Below are 21,312 nucleotides of genomic sequence, written 5' to 3' on the forward strand. Positions count from 1 at the left end.
AACCTTTTCAGTATTAGTTGGAGTCCCTATATAATTTTGGTATAAAGTGTAAATCTAAATTCCCTATGTTATCATGTAGTTCATTGTAGCCTGTAACTGTAATCTACAAGGCATTATTGCTTCGTGATGTCTCTGTTTTGAAAGGATACAGTTGAAGTATTTTTTTGAACATTCAGTTCATGTTTTAAAGAACACTCCAATCGTCAACAGTTTCCACCCTTCCTTTTATTATCCCGCCTGCTGCCATTTCCAATGTGTCAGGGAAGGTCCCTTAGGCTGCCACAGGTCACTGGCTCCGAATGTAAGTTCACCCCAAATATATCCAAGCAAGTGGCCTGAGAAGAAGGACTTTGTGCAGATATTAACACGACCACTCTGAAAGCCCTGGAACTTCAGTCATAACCCACGCTCCCTTAAAGTGCTTTCTTTGGCTGTCAGTCTGGGAGTTGCTCAAGGGCAAACTGTAGGCGTGGGTATGATAAAACAGGATGACAGGGTACTTGGGGTTGAGTTCAAATGCTCCTGGATTGTCGAGATGATTTGTTTGTGACCATGAGGGTGGCAGCCATTGTGCACACTATGCATAGAGTAGCACAAGCTGTTATATTTTGTTCTATAAACCTATTAACATTTTTAAGATTTCTTTCATTTCTTGTCTTTTTCTGTATGTCAATTGACGCAGTTTCCTTTTGCACTGAAATATTTCCAGGTTTGGGCCGAATGTGGCTCCATTTTTGTTAGCAATTCACTCTCTAAAATGCTTCAAACGGGTTGCTTTTAATACACTGTGTGACAGTAAACGATCCAATATCTATACGCCAGAGCTGTGAATTTGATAGCAAGTAGAATGAGATTTTCTACACTTCAGTTAAAGCTGCAGTGTAAGTTTTCTTTTGCCTCATTTGGTCAAAAATCTACAATATCCTTTTAGCATTATGTAAAGTGTTATGAGAGGACACTGGACCGCTGCTCCTACTTTTGACTCTATAGAGATCTTTTTACAAACAGAGTGCTACATTAGCTGTTTTTGGGAGAGTGGTTGATTCCATACAAGTCTCACGATTCTACATACTGCAGCTTTAAGCAGGGTACACACTTAAAGATAATTGGCTATCCCAATTTTCCCCCTTCCTGACCGAGGAAGGCAAACACCACATTATAAGTTTATCCTATGAGATTATTGTGGTCTGAGGTGAGTTAAGAGTGAATTTGCCCTGATAATTGGCTCTGAAACGGCTCAGAACTACAATTGCAAATTTTACACTTGTTCAATATTTACGACGACTCTCCACTCGTGTGTACACATAGAAGCAAACAAAACAGACTTTTTTGGCAAAAACTAAAATCCTGGAGCACTTATACCACTCTACATACGGTTGGGAGTTTTGAGCCCCAAAATGTAATGTCACTCTTTGAGAGCTTTGAAAAAAAAAATCTAAACTGAGAACAAAGAAAAAGCAGTATGGCTGTAATCTTGTTTCAGTGAGAGGAATGAGCAGAGGCGATGATGTGGGGAGGGGGCCTTTAAGTCATCTGTGACACATCCCACTTTCTTTTTCCCTCCCTCAGCATCCGCAATAATCATAAGGACACAAACTGTGTGACACCTCTTGTCCATCTGGCAAAGTGTATTTCTTTGAGAGGATGACACCAAAACTGGACTCTTCACTGCGAGGACACTCATACAGGTCTGATTATACCTATTTCTCTCTCTCTCTCTCTCCCTCTCTATGTGTCTCTCTCTATCTTCCACCCCCATCCTCTTTATCTCCATCTCTCTCTATAGCTGACCGTGGTCTTCTCCTGTGTGTTCTGCTCTTCACCTGGCCTCCATGAGTTTAACTGGGGACATCCCACTACTCCCTGAAAGGTAAGGTGTGTGTATGTTTGTGTGTGCTGAATGTAATTTATAATACTGGCAACTTTTCTTTTGTTAATTTCCAATTTGCTTGTGATGCGTGCTGGCAAATAAATGTGCTGAGTTCTTAATTTTGCTTTCCTTTTTAATTTACTGTACGTTTGATTTGGCGATCCTTCTCCAATGACAACATCTGGTTCTCGATAAGGGGCATTTGGTCCAAGTTTCAATTACTATATGAAGAAATGGAAAATGAATTTGTCTGATTATACTGAGAGGTGCTCACATCCGACCTGTGGCTCTCTGGATGGATTAGTGGCCAGATCTTGTGATTATCTGTTCTCGTTTCCTTTATCTCTCTGTCTGAGTTCAAGTCTATGCAGTGCTGTCCGGTGTGGAGACAGCTTGTCGACATGAATCAAGGCTGCTGGCTGGGTTTTATTATTTCTGCGGACACTGGTCGCCTGCATGCACTAAATCAGTGCAGCTGCATGTTCTTAAAGACAGATGTGAGAGACAAGTTGTTTCCTTCTCACTTCAGTTTCACAGCAGAGTGTGAATGCCAGAGTGTGTGCATGTTATGTGCACGTGTATCTTGATTGGATGCAATATCATTTGTCAAAGTAAATAATCTTCAATTCTGAGCCAAAGACGAATGAGTAGAAATACGTGAGAATAGAAATAGAAATCTTGCACCTTTTAAAGTTTGGTTAGTGTTGAGCCTGATTCTTAGTAACCTGATTTTTCTATTGACCCTTTGAGTGAAAAAGGTAGTCCCATTAATCTTAAAGACATACTTGTTACCAATGTTGGGCGTCAGACCTTTGTTGATAAATTGTCCTCATTACTATCAACTAAATGAGAATTTCCCCTCCCTGCCCCTGCCTCCCTGTCAATGCCATTGCTGTCAAATCATATTCACATTCTTCTTCTTCTTTCTTGGTTATTGGCGTGTTGCAACCAACTTAAATAGGTGCCACCACTGTACATGTTTTATTTCATTACTTTCCAATAAATTATATACACTCAATGGCCCTCATTTATCAACCGTTGATAAATGTTCAGATGTGAGCGTAGGATGTGCGTTCAACCCAAGGCTGTAGGTTTGATTTTGACATTGGTGAGGACATAGCGCCCCGTCTCCCACCACGCGGTGCCGCCAGGGGAAAAAAAATTGTATACGTTGTTAAGCGGTGTAATGACACTAATGTAATGACAGAAGATGAGGCTGTGCAATAACAATGTCTGAATTTTACTTCAATCATAGTGAAAACCACTGCATTACACTTCACATTATACATATAGCATAAACATTAACAACAAAGCATAAGAATATAGACTGTTGTCATACAGAAACACGTTGTCTACCTAAAATTGGTCATCCACCAATCAGGAGCCAGCTGAGAGAATGTCACTCTGAAGTTCACTGTGACATCATCTGGAGATGGTGAAACATCAAAGAAACCAGTTGCACATTGAGTTGAGGATATGTAAGCACATTAACCCTCATTTATTAACCGTTCGTATGTTCAGATCTGAGCGTACAACGTGCGTTCGACCAAATTCACGCAAGCCCATGTTCGTACGCTACGATCAGCTCTCACGCCTGGTCTGACTTTGTGTACACAAAACTGAGTGTGTGGATTTGTGCTGCAGGATTGGTCAGATACTTAGTAAGTTCCACTTGGTCAGTCCTATGACACAAAATGCACTCAGATTTGCACCCGTTTTCACGCAAGGTTGGTAAATGAGGGCCATTGAGTGTATATCCATTAATGTAAAACCATCCATCCATCCATCCATCTTCTCCCGCTTAGCCGTGTCCGGGTCGCGGGGGCAGCATCCTCAGTAGGGAGGCCCAGACTTCCCTCTCCCCGGCCACTTCCTCCAGCTCTTCCGGGGGGACCCCGAGACGTTCCCAGGCCAGCCGAGAGACATAGTCTCTCCAGCGTGTCCTGGGTCTTCCCCGGGGCCTCCTTCCGGAGGGACGTGCATCCTAAAGGTGCCCGAGCCACCTCATCTGGCTCTTCTCGATGCGGAGGAGCAGCGACTCTACTTTGAGCCCCACCCGAATGACTGAGCTTCTCACCCTATCTCTAAGGGAGAGCCCAGCCACCCTACGGAGGAAACTCATTTCGGCCGCTTGTACCCGTGATCTTGTTCTTTTGGTCATGACCCAAAGTTCATGACCATAGGTGAGGGTTGGAACGTAGACCGACCTGTAAATCGAGAGCTTCGCTTTTTGGCTCAGCTCCCTTTTTACAATGACGGACTGGTGCAGACTCCGCATCACTGCAGACGCCGCACCAATCCGCCTGTCGATCTCTCGCTCCATCCTTCCCTCACTCGTGAACAAGACCCCGAGGTACTTGAACTCCTCCACCTGGGGCAGAACCTCATCTCCAACCCGGAGAAGGCACTCCACCTTTTTCCGGTCGAGAACCATGGACTCGGATTTGGAGGTGCTGATTCTCATTCCGGCTGTTTCACACTCGGCTGCGAATCGATCCAGTGAGAGTTGAAGGTCACGGTACGTTGGAGCCAACAGGACCACATCATCTGCAAAAAGCAGTGATGCAATACTGAGGCCCCCGAACTGGACCCCCTCAACGCCCTGACTGCGCCTAGAAATTCTGTCCATAAAAGTTATGAACAGAATCGGTGACAAAGGGCAGCCCTGGCGGAGTCCAACCCTCACCGGAAACGGTTTCGACTTACTGCCGGCAATGCGGACCAGACTCTGACTCCGGTCATACAGGGAACGAACAGCTCCTATCAGGAGGTTCGATACCCCATACTCCCGGAGGACCCCCCACAGGAATCCCCGAGGGACACGGTCAAATGCCTTTTCCAGGTCCACAAAACACATGTGGACTGGTTGGGCAAATTCCCATGACCCCTCAAGGACCCTGCTGAGGGTGTAGAGCTGGTCCACAGTTCCACGGCCAGGACGAAAACCACATTGCTCCTCCTGAATCCGAGGTTCAACTATCCGGCGGACCCTCCTCTCCAGTACCCCTGAATAGACCTTACCGGGGAGGCTGAGGAGTGTGATCCCTCTATAATTGGAACACACCCTCCGGTCCCCCTTCTTAAAAAGGGGGACCACCACCCCGGTCTGCCAATCCAGAGGCACTGCCCCCGATGTCCACGCGATGTTGCAGAGTTGTGTCAGCCATGACAGCCCCACAACATCCAAGGCCTTGAGGAACTCCGGGCGGATCTCATCCACCCCCGGAGCCCTGCCACCGAGGAGCTTTTTAACCACCTCGGCAACCTCAGCCCCAGAGATAGGAGAGCCCACTCTCGGGTCCCTGGGCCCTGCTTCCTGATTGGAAGGCGTGTCGGTGGGATTGAGGAGGTCTTCGAAGTATTCCCCCCACCGATCCACAACGTCTCGAGTCGAGGTCAGCAGCGCACCATCCGCACCATACATAGTGTTGACGGTGCACTGCTTCCCCCTCCTGAGACGCCGGATAGTGGTCCAGAATCTCTTCGAAGCTGTCCGGAAGTCGTTCTCCATGGCCTCACCAAACACCTCCCATGTCCGGGCTTTTGCCTCGGCGACCGCCGTGGCTGCACTCCACTTGGCCCGTCGGTAGCTGTCTGCTGCCTCCGGAGTCCCACAGGCCAAAAAGGCCCGGTAGGACTCCTTCTTCAGCTTGACGGCATCCCTCACCCCCGGTGTCCACCAACGGGTTCGGGTATTGCCGCCACGACAGGCACCGACTACCTTGCGGCCACAGCACTGATCAGCCGCCTCAGCAACAGAGGCACAGAACATGGCCCACTCGGACTCAATGTCCCCCGCCTCCTCCGAGACATGGTTGAAGTTTTCCCGGAGGTGGGAGTTGAAGCTCCTTCTGACAGGAGACTCTGCCAGGCGTTCCCAGCAGACCCTCACTATACGTTTGGGTCTGCCAGGTCTAACCGGCATCCTCCCCCACCATCAGAGCCAACTCACCACCAGGTGGTGATCAGTTGACAGCTCCGCCCCTCTCTTTACCCGAGTGTCCAAGACATGCGGCCGCAAGTCCGATGACACGACTACGAAGTCGATCATCGAACTGCGGCCTAGGGTGTCCTGGTGCCAAGTGCACATATGGACACCCTTATGCTTGAACATGGTGTTTGTTATGGACAATCTGTGACGAGCACAGAAGTCCAACAACAAAACACCGCTCGGGTTCCGATCAGGGGGGCCGTTCCTCCCAATCACGTCCCTCCAGGTCTCACTGTCGCTGCCAACGTGATCGTTGAAGTCCCCCAGCATAACGAGGGAATCCCCAGAAGGAGCACTCTCCAGTACTCCCTCTAAGGAATCCAAGAAGGGTGGATACTCCGAGCTGCTGTTTGGCCCATAGGTACAAACAACAGTCATAATCCGTCCCCCCACCCGAAGGCGGAAGGAGGCTACCCTCTCGTCTACCGGGGTAAACTCCAACGTACAGGCACTAAGTCGGGGGGCAAGAAGTATAGCCACCCCGGCCCGGCGCCTCTCACCATTGGCGACTCCAGAGTAGAAGAGAGTCCAACCCCTGTCGAGAAGGCTGGTTCCAGAGCCCTTGTTATGTGTCGAGGTGAGACCGACTATATCTAGTCCGAACTTCTCCACCTCGCACACAAGCTCAGGCTCCTTCCCCGCCAGAGAGGTGACATTCCACGTCCCTAACACTAGCTTCTGTAGCCGGGGATCAGATCGCCAAGGCCCCCGCCCTGGACGACTGCCCGATCCACATTGCACCGGCCTCAAATGATCCCTCCTGCGGGTGGTGGGCCTACGGGAGGGCGGGCCCACGTCGTCCTTTCTGGCTCTGCCCGGCCGGGGCCCGTGGGCAAAGCCCCGGCCACCAGGCGCTCGCACTCGAGCCCCAACCCCGGGCCTGGCTCCAAGGTGGGGCCCCGGTAGCACCAATCCGGGCGACGTGAACTGCCTTTGTTGTTTAATGTACATATATGGCTATTGAACCGCTCTTAGTCGGACACGTCACCTGGGACCTTTTTGCCTTGGGAGACCCTACCAGGGACATTAAGCCCCCGACAACATAGCTCCCAGGATTATTCGGGTACTCAAACCCCTCCACCATGTTAAGGTGGCGGTTCATGGAGGAGTTAATGTAATGTAAAACAAACGTTTCAAAAACTCCTTGGACTCCGTGGTTTTACTTACACTGGCTCTGTCACCCTGACAACACCAATATTTTGAATCTAATTATTGAAGCACGTCAGTTCAATGTAATGAGCCTGGAAGAAACGTGCTTCAAATTCCTTAAGGATCATCTCTGCCGAGAAAACTGCATTGGACTGTATCAGTTCACAAATGCCTGGAATATTCACATTTTTCTCAAATTTCAGTTTGAGGCCTTTCACTTCATCTGTGAGAATTTTGAGACGGTTGCACTCTGAAGAATTTTTGCAGCTTGAGGTGCAGGAGCTGGCTTTTATTCTGGGCCAGGATGACCTTACTGTGACCCAGGAGTGCACAGTTTATGAAAGTGTTTTAAGGTGGATAAACCACATGCCGGGGGAACGACATGGAGCCATTGCTACTCTGTTACCAAAGGTACGACTGGGGCTGATGGACAAAAGTTACATCACGGACTATGTACTTGGCAATGATCTGGTAAAAACAAACCCTGAGTCCCACCTCTTGGTCTCTAATACCCTTCAAGTTATGTCTAAACTTTCGTTACCCAGCTCTGAGCTTGGGATCAATAACGTCTTGTTTTGCCATCGCTTGCCTAACACCGTCTTACTGATGGTTAAATATTATTATGAGACCATAGAGGCCTTTGACCATCGCACTAAAAGTTGGCTCACAGTTGCAACTCATCACAGGCGGGTTAGATCCCATGACTCCCTCAGGCTTCCACAGGCCTGTCTTCCTTAGTGGACACCTCTACATTGTGGGTGGTGGTTTAAGTTGGTTGATCTCTTTAAACATAGTGAAGAGGTTTAACCTAGTCACACACACTTGGCAGGAGGCGTCACCAATGCACGAGTTGCGGGCCTTATTGAGTGTTACCGTGCTAAAGGGATGCATCTACGCTATGGGAGGCTGCCGTCTTGGTACCTCACTCAAAACTGCTGAATTCTATCAGCCCGACATCAACCAGTGGACGTTCATTGCATCAATGAATGATAAGAGGAGAAACACCAGCTGCTCCACACTGAACAACAAGATTTACATATGCGGAGGAGGAAACGACTATATAGACTTGAATACTGCTGAGTGTTACAACCCAGACACCAACCAGTGGACATTGATCACTCCCATGGGAACACCTCGGTATAGACTTGGAGTCGTTGCATATATAGGCCACATTTTTGCAGTTGGGGGCAGAGATGGCTACACTGATCTGAGGTCTGCTGAGGCTTATGACCCAGTGACCGACACCTGGCACGATGTCGCCGGAATGGTCCACCGTCACAGCAATCTTTGTTGTATCATGTTGGACAGGAAAAAAGTCGTCGAGTGCTATGACTTCCCTACAGATTCTTGGTCTGTGGTATTTTTTCACAGGGACTATTACTACCATAGCGTGAGTTGCTGTGTGATTTCTCGACTTCCCAACATGGCCGAGTACAGAGTCCAAACTAGATACTAAGACAGAGCAAATGCTACTTTTTATTATCCTAACTGGGAGTCTAACCTGCAATGACAAGGGCAGTGTGTATCAGACTCAGTCATTGTGATTATTTGTAATTGAACTTTGGTAATTGAGAATGTCAGGGTGTACCCCCACCAAGCGCCCAATGAGAGCCGGAGATTGGCACCGGCAGACCCCCGCGACCCTGTAAAAACAGGAATAAGTGGGTTTGAAAATGGATGGATGGATCTTAATTGTAATTGGAAAAAATGGTGGTTACCATAATCATAACTGAGTTGTAATTGAACATGGATAATTGAAGACGTAATTGTAATTGAAAAATGTAATCGACCCCAACCATGTTGTTGCTTTACAGGGAGCTCTCAACAAAGGTATTTATTGTAGAATTACATGTTAAAAATTGGGATGGGATGCATTAATGTGATCACATCACTATTGAGGAATGCTCTGCCCGCTGCACGGGTCATCCTGTTCACAGCATGCAGTAGACATCATGCGGCCCACTCTGATCGGCCTTCCGTGGGGTTACGTAAGACGGGAGACTTGTCGCAGCAAGCCCAGCACGATGTTCGGCAAAGTCGCCTCCAACCACATTGCCATGCCACTAAAACACAGTGTAAATATCGCAATGTGCAGGCATTCCCTTGATGCTGTCAGTCACTCTCGGATGAGGGGGCAGAACCACAGAGGGTGAAAACAGTCCACTTGAATCTCGTAAAGATCCTTGCACACCAGCCCTGGAGCCATGTGCCACATGGCATGCTGCATGTCATGTATGTTGCTGTGAAGGACAGGAATTATCCATTGTGCAGTGTAGTAAGATGTGAACAACATAAACAGAGTTTGATAGTTACACTATTTCTCTTGCCCTTTGACAACAGAAGAACATGCAATTTGAAGTTTCTTTTATCTTTTGACTGTAACTTGTTTGTTAGTTTACCTTTATAGGGGTAAATTAGATGAAGCAACAACAAACATTAACAGCAAAATCTGCTAATTTCTACAATAATCTGGCCTTAAAAACGTCATCCAGTAACTATTAAGATCATTAGGATTTTGCTGATATTATTTCATCAATAAAATCAATATTTTTTAGACTTTTTTTATTTTGAAGAAATACAAATATTATTGGCTTAAAACAAAATCATCTTTTACTTTCTTAACCTCCTGTTAAAACACAAAGTGAAGCATTGAACAATCTTTTTTAAAATGTTGCATGTAAAAACAACTTAAAACTGTATAGCCATAACTTTATTATCACTTAAACTGTATTTGGTCAGTTTCCTGTCCTTTGCCTCGTGTCAAGAAATGGATTCATCTGGACAAGTACATCTAAACCATGGGATCAATCCCACAAGTGCACAAAAATAAATCAGTCTTGCACTTGAGGGTTACAGCCAGGCCCTCAAATAACTGTAAACACTAAAGTTATTACTAACATTCAAAAAACACTTTGTGCAGGTCAGTAAATGTCTTTGTCAGGATCAAGTTGTGTTATTTAATACAGCCCAGGTGTGGACACTTGGGTCCTTTCTGTGTGGAGTTTGCATGTTCTACCCATGGGTTTTCCCCAGTCCTCCAGCTTCCTCCCACAAACCAAAAACATAACTGTTGGTTGATTGGAGTCCATTGGCCGTAGGAGTGAATGGGAGTGTGAGTGGTTGTCTGTGTGTGTTGCCCCGCAATGAACTGGCGCCCTGTCCAGGGTGCATCCCCAGCTAGCGCCCAATAAGAGCTGGGGATAGACACCAGCAGACCCCCATGACCCAGAAAAAAAAAAGGAGCAAATGGGTCAGAAAATAGATTGACGGACAAATATTCTGTTCAATTTCTGTAACAGAATTTTCCTATACCGAGTTTGCTCAATAAAGACATTCATACTTCCCTATTATCCTGCGGAAATGCATAGAATTTGAGTGCTTAGTGCTGTTCACCCAACCCAAGTACACATGATGTGCTCTGCCCTTTTTATATGAAGGAACATGAATATTTTATTATTCATACTGTCAAAAACACACTGATTGCTGGCTGGGAACATAACATCATGGAAAATACACAGCAGGGTGATCTCCCTGTGATATGAATAAGCGACATGATTGTCAACATCATTTTGTTGATATGTTCGGTAAGCACTGTGCACAATTTTTTTAATTCATTTGATTTTTCGATGGAAAGGAGACTGCCTACTCTGAAACACCCTCTATTTGAAAGTGTCGTAGCGGTAGAGTGCATTCATAAAGGCATTAACTTGTAGCACTGAAACGCCCTCTGTCAGTCTTTAAGTGGCTGCTCATCTCCGTTCACAGCCTACATTTACTAGCTATGACTAATCACTTGTGAATTTTCTATAATGGATTTCCTGCGGGTGCTATGGTTGCAGAACTGTAAAACAAAAACACACATACAGTAAACACACGATCTATTAGGGATATTCAAAATGTATATTTGTAATCCTTGCCACACAGAAAAACAGGTGTAATTTAAAAAATGTTTTTGTCCTATTGCACGAATATGCTAAGTGTCTCCAGGATTGATGAGATTCAAACTGAAATACAAGAAGGTATAAAATACATGAAGCAACATAATGATAATGAACGAATGAATGAATTCTGTGCTTATCTATTCATGGAATGTTAGATAAAGAGCAGCCACACCACCATCACATTTGTGTGCAGCTTGTCTTTAATGTGATACTTTTGCCCTTCAGCGTTCCATTTCGCATGATGCAGTTTTAAAGCCAGAAAGGCATCGCCTCTCTAACCCCTCCCATGTGTCAGTCCTGCTTTGTGTTGTCATGTACTCTAGAACAGTGGTTCTCAACTGGTCCCACCCTGGGACCCACATGATGCCACGGACATTAAATCGCGACCCACTTTTTTTTTTTTTTTTTTTTTTAGAATTCAGCCAACAAAATTACGTTTTACATATATAATGTTTTTTCCAACATAAATCTTGATATTTTCCTGTGTAACATGTAGGGATGTAACGATTAATCGTAAAGCAGTTAAAAATCGATTCATAGGTATCACGATTGACATCGATACTTTGAAAATTGAATCGCAGTACTTTTTTTTATATATTTATCCCTTCTCTTGTCCAGCAGTGTACCGGCGGGCGGAATCTGCTACTATTATCTTTCTGGCCGCCTTCTACTCTTACATGTTAATGTTACATGTTAATAAATGATTCCTTACCCCTTTAGCACCGAAAGAATATTTGTAATTTTACAAGAATATCTGTAAAAGTCACGTTTTTCTATTAGCTCTGTCTGCTAGCATAGCATCTCTTCTTCACTGCTAGATTAGCTGCATGCCACTGGGTTACCAGCACCCTCTGCTGGGCCAAACAAATATCTGACGTAAATCAGTGCAATGACGTTTTTTTTTTTTTTTTTTTTTTAAAGTCCAATTGTTAAAGCATAAAATACATTTTCAGTTGCACTTTTAAAAAGAAAAAGAACTATTATGCAGTTTTGCATTGTTTAATATAGAACCAGAATTTAAATTAATAGGCTTCTTCTTCATTTGTATTATTTCTTTATTTATTTCATTCAAAGATTATTTTTAGTTAAATTGCATTGTTTTGAATAGTTTATCAAGGGATTCTTTTGACAATTAAAAATAAAAGGAAAATAATACAGTGTTTTCTAGTTTTTTTCCCAAAAAATAAATAAAGGAATATTTTTCAGTCATCCTTTGACTACAGTCCCATTTTGCAAAATAAATCATGAGAGAATGGTATCGTGAACCCAGTATCGTGAATCGAATCGTATCGGGAGTTGAGTGAATCGTTACATCCCTAGTAACATGCATTTCACAGCATGCCTATCAAAAGAACATTTTATTTCAAAATAAAATACAACATGAGAGACATTAAGCATTTATTTAATTTTGACCAGCTGTCTGCGACCCACCCAGTACAGGTCCGCGACCCACTTTTGGGTCCCGACCCACCAGTTGAGAATCCCTGCTATAGAACATGATAAGATCAACAATATTTTAGGAGAGATTACTTTTTAAATAACATTTAATGAAGTTTTTTTTTTTTTTCAGAAATTTTAGAAGGAAGACATCTTAAAAATCTTGGAATGTAATTGAATTACAGCCCTTTAACAACATTTAGTGTAAGATGATTAGGAGGGTTAAACTAGTCAGTGCATTTTTAACATTTGCAGCTGCACATGTAACTGTTTTTCAAGCCTTTTAAATATGCTCATATTTTCGCTCTCAAGCTGGAATGAGTTTATTAGAAGTTATTCCATCCACCCAAGTAGCATTAACTCTGCTGATATTTCAGATGGGAAATGCTTCGAAGACTTCAGATGTGTTTGCCTCCACCGTCTCCAAAGAGTACGACATCCTCATGGGTTCCCTCTACAGCATTTTCTGTGAGTCGACACATTCCTTCATCTCTGCTGTGCACATCTTTGTCTTCTTTTGTGCAGCACTAACTCTATTTTGTTTTTGTTTTTTTACAGGTGTGCTTTCCCTCATAGGCAACTCCATGTTACTACTTGTAGCCTATCACAAGCGGACAACCTTGAAACCAGCTGAGTTCTTCATCATCAATCTGTCTATTAGCGACCTCGGGATGACGCTAACTTTGTTCCCACTGGCAATAATGTCAGCTTTTTTACACAGGTATCTGAATCATGTGCCAGTCCTTCTATACTCCACCCCAAAAATTATTTGTTTACAACAAAGATACGAACTAGAATAGTATTTATTGATGTTTTTGTTTTTTTTTTAAATAAATGATGACTATTGTGCTGATTCGAGTCCAAAAAAAGGTTGACTTTCCCATTTGCGTCGTTGTTGTACATGCAGGTGGCTGTTTGGAGAAATCATTTGCCAGATCTATGCCATGTGTGGAGTACTGTTTGGTCTATGCAGCCTGACAAACCTCACTGCACTGTCCTTAGTGTGTTGCCTCAAAGTCTGCTTTCCTCATCATGGTAAGAGGTCACAATTTGATCAAAGACCAACACATGGCAGTCGCTGAACTCTTTTGGCATCTATAGGCCCAAGTTAAAAAACGATTAAGAGGAGTTGGAACTTGTGCGTCTGGTATGGTTATATGCATAATGATGCATTGTACGGTAAGATGACCAACGACCATATTTTTATTTCCAAAAATCAAGAGACTTAGGTCAACCGTGGCATACTCAAAGTACTCAATGTTTTCTTAAATCTGCCTTGTAAAATACAATATAATAAATAGATAAGTTGTTATTGTCAATATGGTTTAAAAAATAATGTCTGTATTTATAACAAAGACTTAAAAATAATCTGAAATCAGTGGTGACTTAGGTCAATCACCTTTATTATGCATTTTGACAATCTGTCTTTGAAATATCTCATATAAACCTTCATAAAATCTCTCAATCGTTGAAAATGATGAGAAATATTGCTTCCTCGACATTAAAACTATAAGAAAACCAACTCAAGGCAGTAAATAATAATTAAATATACACTTCATTAAATTTCCTTTTCAATGAAATCCACTGTTATTTGGTCTGTCTTTCTCTTGAACTTTAGTCCTCTTTCTCTTAGCTGTGTGACGATTTTATCAAAATAAAGCGGCATCTTTTATGATTCCGTCATTGTGTGAGTTAAATTACAGTAATGACACCATGTTAGCTGTAAAGAGCAACTTTCAGAAACTGGTGGAATTTCAGACCAAAAATTAGCAGAGTTATGGTCTTTTATAATAACATGTTCCCCCGAGATGCATTCAAGGTCTCTGGGAAACCCGGACAATTTCATTAATTTGTCAAATATCCCTGGACAGCCCTGACAAGACGTGAAAAGAGGACATGTCCAGGTAAAACCGGAACCTAGCATTTATACCATTAGGCAATACAGCTAATCACAGCAATACTGTGGTGGCCCATGGCAGTTTATGACACTCAAGTTTGAGCAGAGTATGAGCTAGATGAGGATTAAAAAGCCCAGCAATCCCTCAGACAATCCATGAGCAGCCGAATGTGCTGATGCTTTATGAATCATGAGAATTAAGTTACAATTATGTCCAAAAGACGATGATGATTTGATCACATTGTTGTTATTTCTTATGCATTCTCTGCTCAGGTAACAAGTTCTCCTCCTCTCATGCCCACCTCCTGATCGCTGCAGTGTGGCTTTACGCTGGTGTCTTTGCCGTGGGGCCCTTGGCCAAGTGGGGGCAATACGGCCCCGAGCCCTATGGTACCGCCTGCTGCATCGACTGGCAGAGGCCCAACCAGGAGCTCTGGGCCTTGTCTTACATTGTCTGCCTTTTCATCTTCTGCTATGCGGTGCCCTGCACCATCATCTTCCTCTCCTACACGTCCATCCTCCTGAGGGTGCGGGGATCTCGCCAGGCCGTGCAGCAACATGTGTCGCCGCAGACCAAGACCACCAACGCACATGCGCTCATTGTCAAGGTCAAATGATTTGATTGGTTCATCTCACATGTGTTGAAAAAATAATGAATGGGTTCATCTAAAAAGTTTCTTCATTTTCAGTAGTGCTTGAATCTAATACTAGAACCTATAGGTCAAAAACTTTTTCTGTATCTGGAGATACATTTGTTCTGCCTTCAGATTATCACTTCTATTTTTATACACATTTTGCACACATGATAAATGTAACACAAAATAACCAAACTGAGTAGTTAGGCTTCACCGAGAAAATATCGATACTAAAGGTGGGACGATACATTGTGTGACAAGATGTATTAAAATGTCACACAATTTATCGTCAACAGTAGTGGTATTGCGAGAGCAGGAAGTCAGATACAAAAAAAAAACACATGATCTACTAAACACCAGATTGTTATAGTTTGGTTTTATTTTTTATATTGCTATTGAGTTGCAAAAGTATTATCAAGAGCAAGCATGTAAGTAGGTCCAGAATTTAAGTTATATAAAAGGATTGGTTTTTTTTTTACATTTATTACAATTTTTTGGTCTTTTTTTTCTTTCCAAAAGTATCATATCATGTTTGCAAGCCCATTATTGTCTATCGTATCATTTCATATTGTGAACTTACTGTATCGTCCCACCCCAATCAATACCCCAAACTACCATTTCAATGAAATGAATTTAAATGAACAATGTATGATTAAAAAAACAGAGTAGAAATGGGAAATGAATAAAACTATAAATGTTTTGTGCTGTATAATTTAATGTACACTCCTATTTCTGTGCAGTCACAGCTCAATCAAAAATAATGTCATAGCATGTATAATCGTCTGTGTGTGTGTGTGTGTGTGTGTGTGTGTGTGTGTGTGTGTGTGTGTGTGTGTGTGTGTGTGTGTGTGTGTGTGTGTGTGTGTGTGTGTGTGTGTGTGTGTGTGCTTGTGTGCTTGTGTGCGTGTGTGTGTGTGTGTGTGTGTGTGTTTTCTCTCCTTAGCTTTCAGTGGCAGTCTGTATAGGCTTCCTGGGTGCCTGGTCTCCATATGCAGTCGTGGCTATGTGGGCTGCTTTTGGAGATGCCTCACGGGTTCCTCCCTCTGCATTTGCCATCGCTGCCATCTTTGCCAAGACTTCTACTATTTACAACCCCATGGTCTATTTACTGTGTAAGCCCAACTTCCGGGACTGCCTGTACAGAGACACATCCACGCTGCGACAGATAATATACAGAGGGAGTCCACAGTCAGAGCCTAAAGAACATTTGGGATCAACCTCACTTCGTAACAAGGATATGAGCGTCTCTACACGCCTGTCAAACGGACAGGCTGAAGGCTACGGAGGCTGTTTGCAATGCACTGAGGGTGCAACACCCCAAAGGACTGCTTGCATCCTAACTAAATCCATCTGCACAGAAGTGACCATCAATCAGCTCTCTGACTCCCTGAAAGCTGATTTCCTTTAGTGCAACTTGTAACCAACACAAAATGAACTATACAGAGTCCTCACAAGTTTTAATACAGTTTTTTTTATCAGGGTGTTAAAAATCCAATATCACCAGCACTGCATTATATGTATAAAGGGTGTGTATTAGGCTACAACAGATGTAGCCTAATGGAGGCATTACATTAACACATCAAATGGGATTCATGTATCTCAAAATTAATTGTGACAAAAATTTCAAAATGAATAATTTTTAGTTGTACATGCATATATTGCTGCTACCCATGGTGAGGTAATGTTCTGATCTTCCCCATCATGTATGGGTTTTCTCCACAGTACAAAAATATGTATGGTATTTACAGTCGCTAAATAAACCAGAGTGAAACTTTCGCTATGATAATAGCACTTTGATGGTAACTAGGCTAGACGTAATGTAATCATTCCATCCAGACTCAGCTGGGATAGACACCAGCACACTACAAACCAGAAAAGGTTCAACCTTTGGATCCATCATGGATAGGGAGGGGTGATAAGTGTTTGACTAATATGTAAAAACATGAAAATTCAACATAAGCACAAATACCTTCTATTGTAATATTTCTGAAAGATGTCTGGTCAGATAGTAGCCACTGAAATGTCTGTTTCTAATCTATATTTAACATTGAATATGTGTTGTCCGCCTAATGTTGGGATATAATAAAAACCAAAAGGGGGAAAAACATGAAACTGTTTGGGGTTAGATCTTGAATTTTTAATTTTTTTTTTTAATTTTACCAAAGGATTAACATATACGTGGGTTTTTCAACCTTGGGGTCATCTGGAGTTCAAATGGGGTCCACTGAAATGTCTAATAATTTATGATTTAAAAAAACACTGATTAAAAATGTATTTTTTAAAATGTTTTCATTATTATTCTTTTTTCAAATTATAACACCACACACAAAACCATCTTAAACAACTGTATTCAACTTCACAAATATAAATCTAACTCAACTAAAATGCAGCATAAAAATATCTGAGCTGGCACATCTTGTCACTTTGTGCACTAATCCTCGCAACAACAAACATTATCAAAAGCTAATTCTAGAAAGAAAGAAAAAGTCTCTGGAGACGCCAAAAAATTGTGATATTAAATAGGGTCGCGACCCAAAAAAGATGGGAACCACTGATGTAATGTAATGAATTGAATCTGTGTAACCATGGGTAGTCTTACATCGACTAATGTGTAACTCGTGGCAATGCATGGAGGCTCCTGACTGCTGGTTGATTTATATTCTAGTTTACAATCTTTATTTTTTATTAATGTACCTCCATGACAATTTGTGTACCCCTGGGGGTACCCGTACCCCACTTTGGGAACCTAGGCCTTATTCCAACAAAACCAGTCTAATGGTGATGGCAATGCTGCAAACAAATTTTATGAGAAGGTCAATAAGACTAAAAAAAAAATAAAGTTGTTTACATTTTAGGCGAAATAATAATCAGTCATTTGAAATTAACACTGTAACACTGTAAACACTGTAAAATTAACAGAAGAAGACTGCTGTGACCCTGCACAGATTAAAGCTGGTATAGAAGATAAGTGAATACATTTTTTTCATCAAATATTTTTGTTGTAGTCATAGGTTATCGTACCTAATCAAGGTCAATGAATTACATCTCTCAAGATGAAAAGTGAAAGATGGATCCATGGATGAGGGTGATTGACCACACAACAAAGTAACTGTGATTCTGAAAGTGTGAACAGAGATAGGGATGTAACGATTCACTCAACTCCCGATACGATTCAATTCACGATGCTGGGTTCACAATACAATTCTCTCACGATTTATTTTACAAAATTAAACAGTAGACAAATGATGACTGAAAAATATTCTTTTTTTTTTTCTTCAAAAATAAAAATAAAAATACTGAACTATTTTCTTTTATCTTTCATTGTCAAAAGAACCCCTTGATAAACGATGCAAAACAATGCAATTTCATTAAAAAATAAATCCTAAATAAAATAAATAAAAAAATAGAACAAATGAAGAAGCAGCCTATTAATTTAAATTCTGGCTCTCCCTTTTCTTTTTAAAAGCGAAAATGTATTTTGTGTCTCAACAATTGGACTTTAAAACAAATCCCATATCAAAGAAATAATATGAATAAACAAACTATGGCTTTCATTCTCACTTTCTTTCCTCTCTGTGCCCCTCTTACCTTGGATTTCACAATGTTTTTTTCTTTCTCAACTCTTTCATTTTGTCATGGGGAAACCAAAATGCTTCCACACTTCTGATTTAAAACACGGTGGTGCGTCCTGAATTTCAAATTCTAAATAGATAGGGCCCTTTGCTGTATAAAAAAAAAAAAAAAAACATAAATAAATTACATATATATATATATATATATATATATATATATATATATTTTAATTTCAGAGTATCGATGAGAATTGTGACACCTTTGAATCAATTTTTAACTGCCTCACGATTCATCTTTACATCCCTAAAAACTATACATAATCACAGCACTGTCGTCCCACACTAGGGGTTTATCTATTGAACACATATGGAAGCTTTCTGAGCAGCGAGAACAGGTAATACAGCTTGGTATTAGATTGATGAGTTGCAGTGAGTCACAAAATCAATACGCATTAGGAGAGCGCTTCGTACGGCAGCACCGTTGTTACCCTATTTCAGTACAACATTCATCGATTAAGCTTTTATTGGTCAAAATAAATAATGCTGTGGCCAACTTATGGCCTTGAGGTAGACCCATATAGATTATATGCTTTTGAAGGCAGTGATTAACATCATAGGAAGTCATTGTTCCCTGAAATAGGAACAGACCTGCCATTTTTTTTCTGCTCGTAATTCTATGTGTGGGAAGTTTTTCGTTTAGCAACTTTATTTTTTATTGTACTCACATGTTGGAAACGTGCCCTGCAACCCCAAAGTTGAAAAACCCACGTATACGTTAATCCTATGGTAAAATAAAAAAAATAAAAAAATAAACAATTCAAGAACCCCAAACAGGACTGGCACCCTTGATGAAGATGAATGAATGTTGGGAAGTTCTTAATTCGACAATGTTACAATCTATAGATTGGAGGTACCAAGGCCTCCTAGACCCTAGTTTTAGAGAAAGTGCTCTGGTTTGTACAAAAGTAAAAGCCTGTGATCTTTACGTGCTTTAGCATTTTCAGGACTTATTTAAAACGTTAAAATATTTACCAGACTCTGGAGAAATCATGCTTTATCCTCAGTACTGTAAAATAATAACACAAAGCAAAAAGCAAACAATTACATAATTATGGAGGACGAGGATCGCCACAATTAAATAAATATATTCACCATTGATGAATTAATTAAAAGTGTCAATAATTAATTAAATGTATATAATTAATTAAATGTATATAATCAATTAAATGTATCAATAATTAATTAGATCCATTTTACATTTCAGTTTCATTCTGAAAAGTATGAAGTATAAATATTTCACTATTTATTTATTTCATGGTCTGGTGTTGCGGCACTTTTTATCTGTCAAACTTGCTCGTCAAAGTCTGTGGGGGCGGTTTCCTAACACTTGATTGGTTACCTACACATTATGTCAAGCTAAATCGATCCCTGATAATGGATTGAGGCAGAGTTAGTTAACATCATTCTGATACACTGAGTAGCGCTATACAATCTGTACGTTGGTTTAGTACTATGCTGCAGCTTCTACATTCTCAGCGAAGTCTAAAATCTCTCTCATCAACTCACTGGAAAGTTTATGCACATCCTCCATTGTCGTAGCCGCCGTGATTGGAAACAGTGAAGACCAAAGCAATAGATTTTGCTGAATTGATGTTAACCCCGCCCCCATAGACATCGACGAGCTAGTTTGACAGAAAAAACTAATTCATGAAGTTCTGCAATACCGGACCATTAAATTAAAAAATAAATAGTGAAATATTTATACTTTGAAAATTAAATGTAACATGGATTTAATTAATTATTGACACATTCAATTAATTAATGAACGGTGTATTTATTTATTTATTTAATAAGCCTTTTCACACTCGGAAATCTCGCTTGTCCCATCTATATGTGCTTTTCAAAAATTCAAAGACACTTTACAGTGGTTAAAACAATTACACAAATCAAAAGAAACTAACAATATTGAAGGTGAATACAGAGAAAAAAAAATACATCACAACTTAGTTGCATGCGCAGTTCCAGAGTGTGAAAAGACTTGTTGTGGCAATCCTCGTCCTCTATAGATAATGAACCAATAAGTAATGAATTAGGAGAAAACACATACATACATGAAATGTACAAATAACACTGATACGTTTTTCCTCTTATACAACCAGCTAATACATATTTTGTGTAATTGTGTAAATTAACACAAGTATGTATACAAGAAGAAAAAAATAATATTTACATATTACCAACAAAAAAGGCATCCAACCCAAATAAAGATGTACAGTAATGTAAAGAGGCTACGTTTAGTATAAATTTTAATTTTCCTGTGTTTTATTATTTTGAATCAGAATTAAGGGGAAATTTCCTTTGTTAAATTGTGCAGACTAGGACTTTTTAAATGCATCTGTGAATAATATATTTCCTAATTATAAATTATAATAAAAGTAAAGTTCCTAACAGTGTAGTTTCAATTTCTAGTGGACCCAAAGTGATTTTCTTGATTAAGATATAAACCAGCTCCACGTCAGACCACAAAGTAATTCACAAATAAAATAAAAAAGTTCCATGTTTTCAGTATCTCTTCCGGGGAAAAAAAACACACAATTATTAACTTCCATTCAGGAAGTTACAACCTGGATATATTTCAAATACATTTCTAAAATGTATTTTCTTACTTATGGGGGAAAAAATTCTAGATTTGTTTTTGTTATTATTATTATTATTATTATTATTATTATTATTATTATTATTATTATTATTATTATTATTATTATTATTATTATTTGTTTTTTACTTTTCCTTTTTCCATGACTGAGCGGAAGTGCCTGT

General features: G+C 41.1%; 1 protein-coding gene across 1 annotated transcript; it reads left to right on the forward strand.

The window, feature by feature from the left end:
- Positions 1-1,590: 1,590 nt before the first annotated feature.
- Positions 1,591-16,396, forward strand: opn7d (opsin 7, group member d). Its single transcript, XM_028453527.1, has 7 exons — positions 1,591-1,688; positions 1,787-1,870; positions 12,766-12,856; positions 12,947-13,109; positions 13,296-13,423; positions 14,559-14,893; positions 15,864-16,396. The coding sequence occupies exons 3-7, from the start codon at positions 12,766-12,768 to the stop codon at positions 16,326-16,328; spliced, it is 1,182 nt and encodes a 393-aa protein (XP_028309328.1). The 5' UTR covers positions 1,591-1,688; positions 1,787-1,870; the 3' UTR covers positions 16,329-16,396.
- The last annotated feature ends 4,916 nt before the right edge of the window (positions 16,397-21,312 follow it).

This window comes from Gouania willdenowi, chromosome 7 (genome assembly GCF_900634775.1).
Source record: "Gouania willdenowi chromosome 7, fGouWil2.1, whole genome shotgun sequence".
In the NCBI taxonomy this organism is placed as follows: Eukaryota; Metazoa; Chordata; class Actinopteri; order Blenniiformes; family Gobiesocidae; genus Gouania; species Gouania willdenowi.